We start from the raw sequence: 2295 nt of genomic DNA, 5'->3' as shown, positions 1-2295 counted from the left end.
CCCATTTTACGATTAGATCTCTAAAATTTAGGGCTGTTCAAAAAGCTCGAGGCTCGAACCACGGGCTCGTGGCTTGCTCGATAAAGCTCGAATAAAACTAGCAATAAAAAGTTGATTTGAAACACCCGGAGCTGATTTGAATCAATTTTGTAACCGAGCCAAAATCGACCCACGCTCGGCTCAGCTCGTTGGCTCGATCTTAAGCTCGTTTAACTTCAAAATCAAGCCAGAGCCTAGCTAAGTTGCATCGTTTAATTTCGATCCCGAGCTCGAAACCACCCTGGCTCGACTCGGGCTCGGGCTTGACTCGTGAACAGAAGTAGATATCTTGGAGGAAGGTGTAACGTAAAACAAACTCTTATATTTCAAACAAGAACACATAATAAATAGTCCTTTTCAACCTAGGCGGATTTTAGTCAGAAGCAAATTGATTGTTATACAAAACGACACGTTTCAACCTGAACCCCTTATGACCTCTTACCCGTTTTAGAAACTATATGCAAAATTGCAATCACCCTTTTTTCTTCTGTATCGAAGTTCTTTTAGATTTCTTGGCGGATGGTGGGTCGTCAAACAAACTCTTATATTTCTCCAAAACTCGTTCTTTCTCTTCAATCAACCCCAAAATCTCATACGCGTCACCAACTTTCTTCACTATCTTCTTATCTCTCGGTTTCCTATCAAACGCTTCTAACCTCTTAAAAAGCTTAACCACTCGCTCCATCATATTATTTCTATAATAAACCCCGATTATCTGGTGACATATCTGCCACGGGACCGAATGCAAGTCCACACCAAGCTTCTTCTCCCAAACCTCATGCGCTTCTTCTGCCCGATGATCCATATCGAGTGCCCGAACCAACTGCCCGTACGTCCCCAATGTTGTCCCTTGACCTTTGCTCAACATCCATTTTATAACATGAATGATTCTATGCCACTGATGTTCTTTCTCGAGACCAATTAACGCCTGCCTCAAAGGCCCAATCGGGAAATCTTGTTCCCAGGCCACCCACGCGTCAAGAGCATGGTATACCGATTCTTTACTGTCGTCGACGTCATTCAAGATTTTGACCAAAAAGTTGACTTTCTCATTTCTTGACACGTTTTCGCCTATTTGGCGTTTAGATATTGGCTCGCCTGAGTATAGACTCACAGGTTTTGTGGTTACAGTTGTCTGGCTGTGGATGTGAAAAACGGGCTGAGCCCGAATACTTATTTGTCTAGCAAGTTTAGCTATAAATACCGGTCTCCACATTGTTATTGACCTCGGATTATGAACAAGACTTTAAAGTTGAATCAAACACTTGATGTAACGAAATTCACATACCGAAATTTGGGCTCAACATTTTATCGAGCACCTTAGCTGCAACACACAATGGCAATCTCAAGGCCTGTAACAAGGTGCAGAATAAACGAATCAAACACTTGAAATAACCAAATCCACATACTAAAATCTCGGCTCGGCATTTTATCGAACACCTTGTCTACACCTTTCTTTTCGTTGATTACAACATCAATTTTCCAACCATACAAGTCTTGAATAGCATTAATTTAAAAGCTTTCAGAAGGATTTGATTATACCCAGAAAGAATTTATTCCCAATTGAACTACTTTTATTCTTTTTAATTACTGGTGTATATATATATGCTAAAATTTGGGGTTGGCATTTTATCGAACACCTGGTCTGCACACCCGTTATTCGATAATAATCAAACCCTAGAACTAGAGTAACGATGAAATGGCAAGAAACAGGAACTAATCAAGATATACCTAATCAGATGATCAATTTTGCTGTGAATGTTTATATGCCTGTTTAGCAATAGTCTTGATTGCGAGGGTTTTCTTTAAACGCTTGTTTGTCACCTCATCTCAAACTTAAAATAAAGCAATATAATAAATTCATTAAAAGGGCTGACAAAGAACGAGCCGAGTTACTCGAGAGCTTATCGAGCTTGGAGAGAATAAAAGTTTGAAACGAGTCCGGCATTCACGGGCTTTAAATAAAGTTTCTTTAAGGTATTACACGAGCTTGAGCCGGGCTTATGCTTGTTTATGGTTTTCTCAAAATATATAAAAGTAATTAAAAAATATATATATCACTTAACTAAAAAATAATAAATAAGTCGAGCTCTTGAAAATTTAACTTACGATCTGAGCTCCAACTCTCGTAAGTCAAAACAGGCCGAGCTCACGTTTGTCTCGTTTACACCCCTATGTTACCCATTTTTAACTCATTGAGTAATCATTGTCACACCCCGCCTTGGCGGAAACACAAGTGTGCGACGAATCATGGAT

The 2295-nt window shown here is 39.7% G+C and overlaps 1 protein-coding gene across 1 annotated transcript; it reads right to left on the bottom strand.

Annotated features, from left to right (window-relative positions):
- Window positions 1-511: 511 nt before the first annotated feature.
- LOC143594002 (pentatricopeptide repeat-containing protein At4g18975, chloroplastic-like) lies at window positions 512-1788 on the bottom strand. The gene is made up of 2 exons (XM_077073434.1): window positions 1771-1788; window positions 512-1391 (listed from the first exon to the last, which is right to left on the bottom strand). Exon 2 carries the CDS (start codon window positions 1253-1255, stop codon window positions 512-514), a length of 744 nt encoding a protein of 247 aa, XP_076929549.1. The 5' UTR covers window positions 1256-1391; window positions 1771-1788.
- Between the last annotated feature and the right edge of the window lie 507 nt (window positions 1789-2295).

Source organism: Bidens hawaiensis, unplaced genomic scaffold (genome assembly GCF_021521415.1).
Source record: "Bidens hawaiensis isolate Kalapana, Puna unplaced genomic scaffold, B.hawaiensis_p1.1 tig00042991_1, whole genome shotgun sequence".
Taxonomy (NCBI): domain Eukaryota; kingdom Viridiplantae; phylum Streptophyta; class Magnoliopsida; order Asterales; family Asteraceae; genus Bidens; species Bidens hawaiensis.
The sequence above is the reverse complement of the archived record's forward strand: the minus strand, read 5'-3'. Positions and strand labels throughout refer to the sequence as shown.

Bases quoted from the DNA above. Each gene is read 5' to 3' on its own strand.
- LOC143594002 (XM_077073434.1), bottom strand. From the start codon at position 1,255: ATGTGGAGACCGGTATTTATAGCTAAACTTGCTAGACAAATAAGTATT.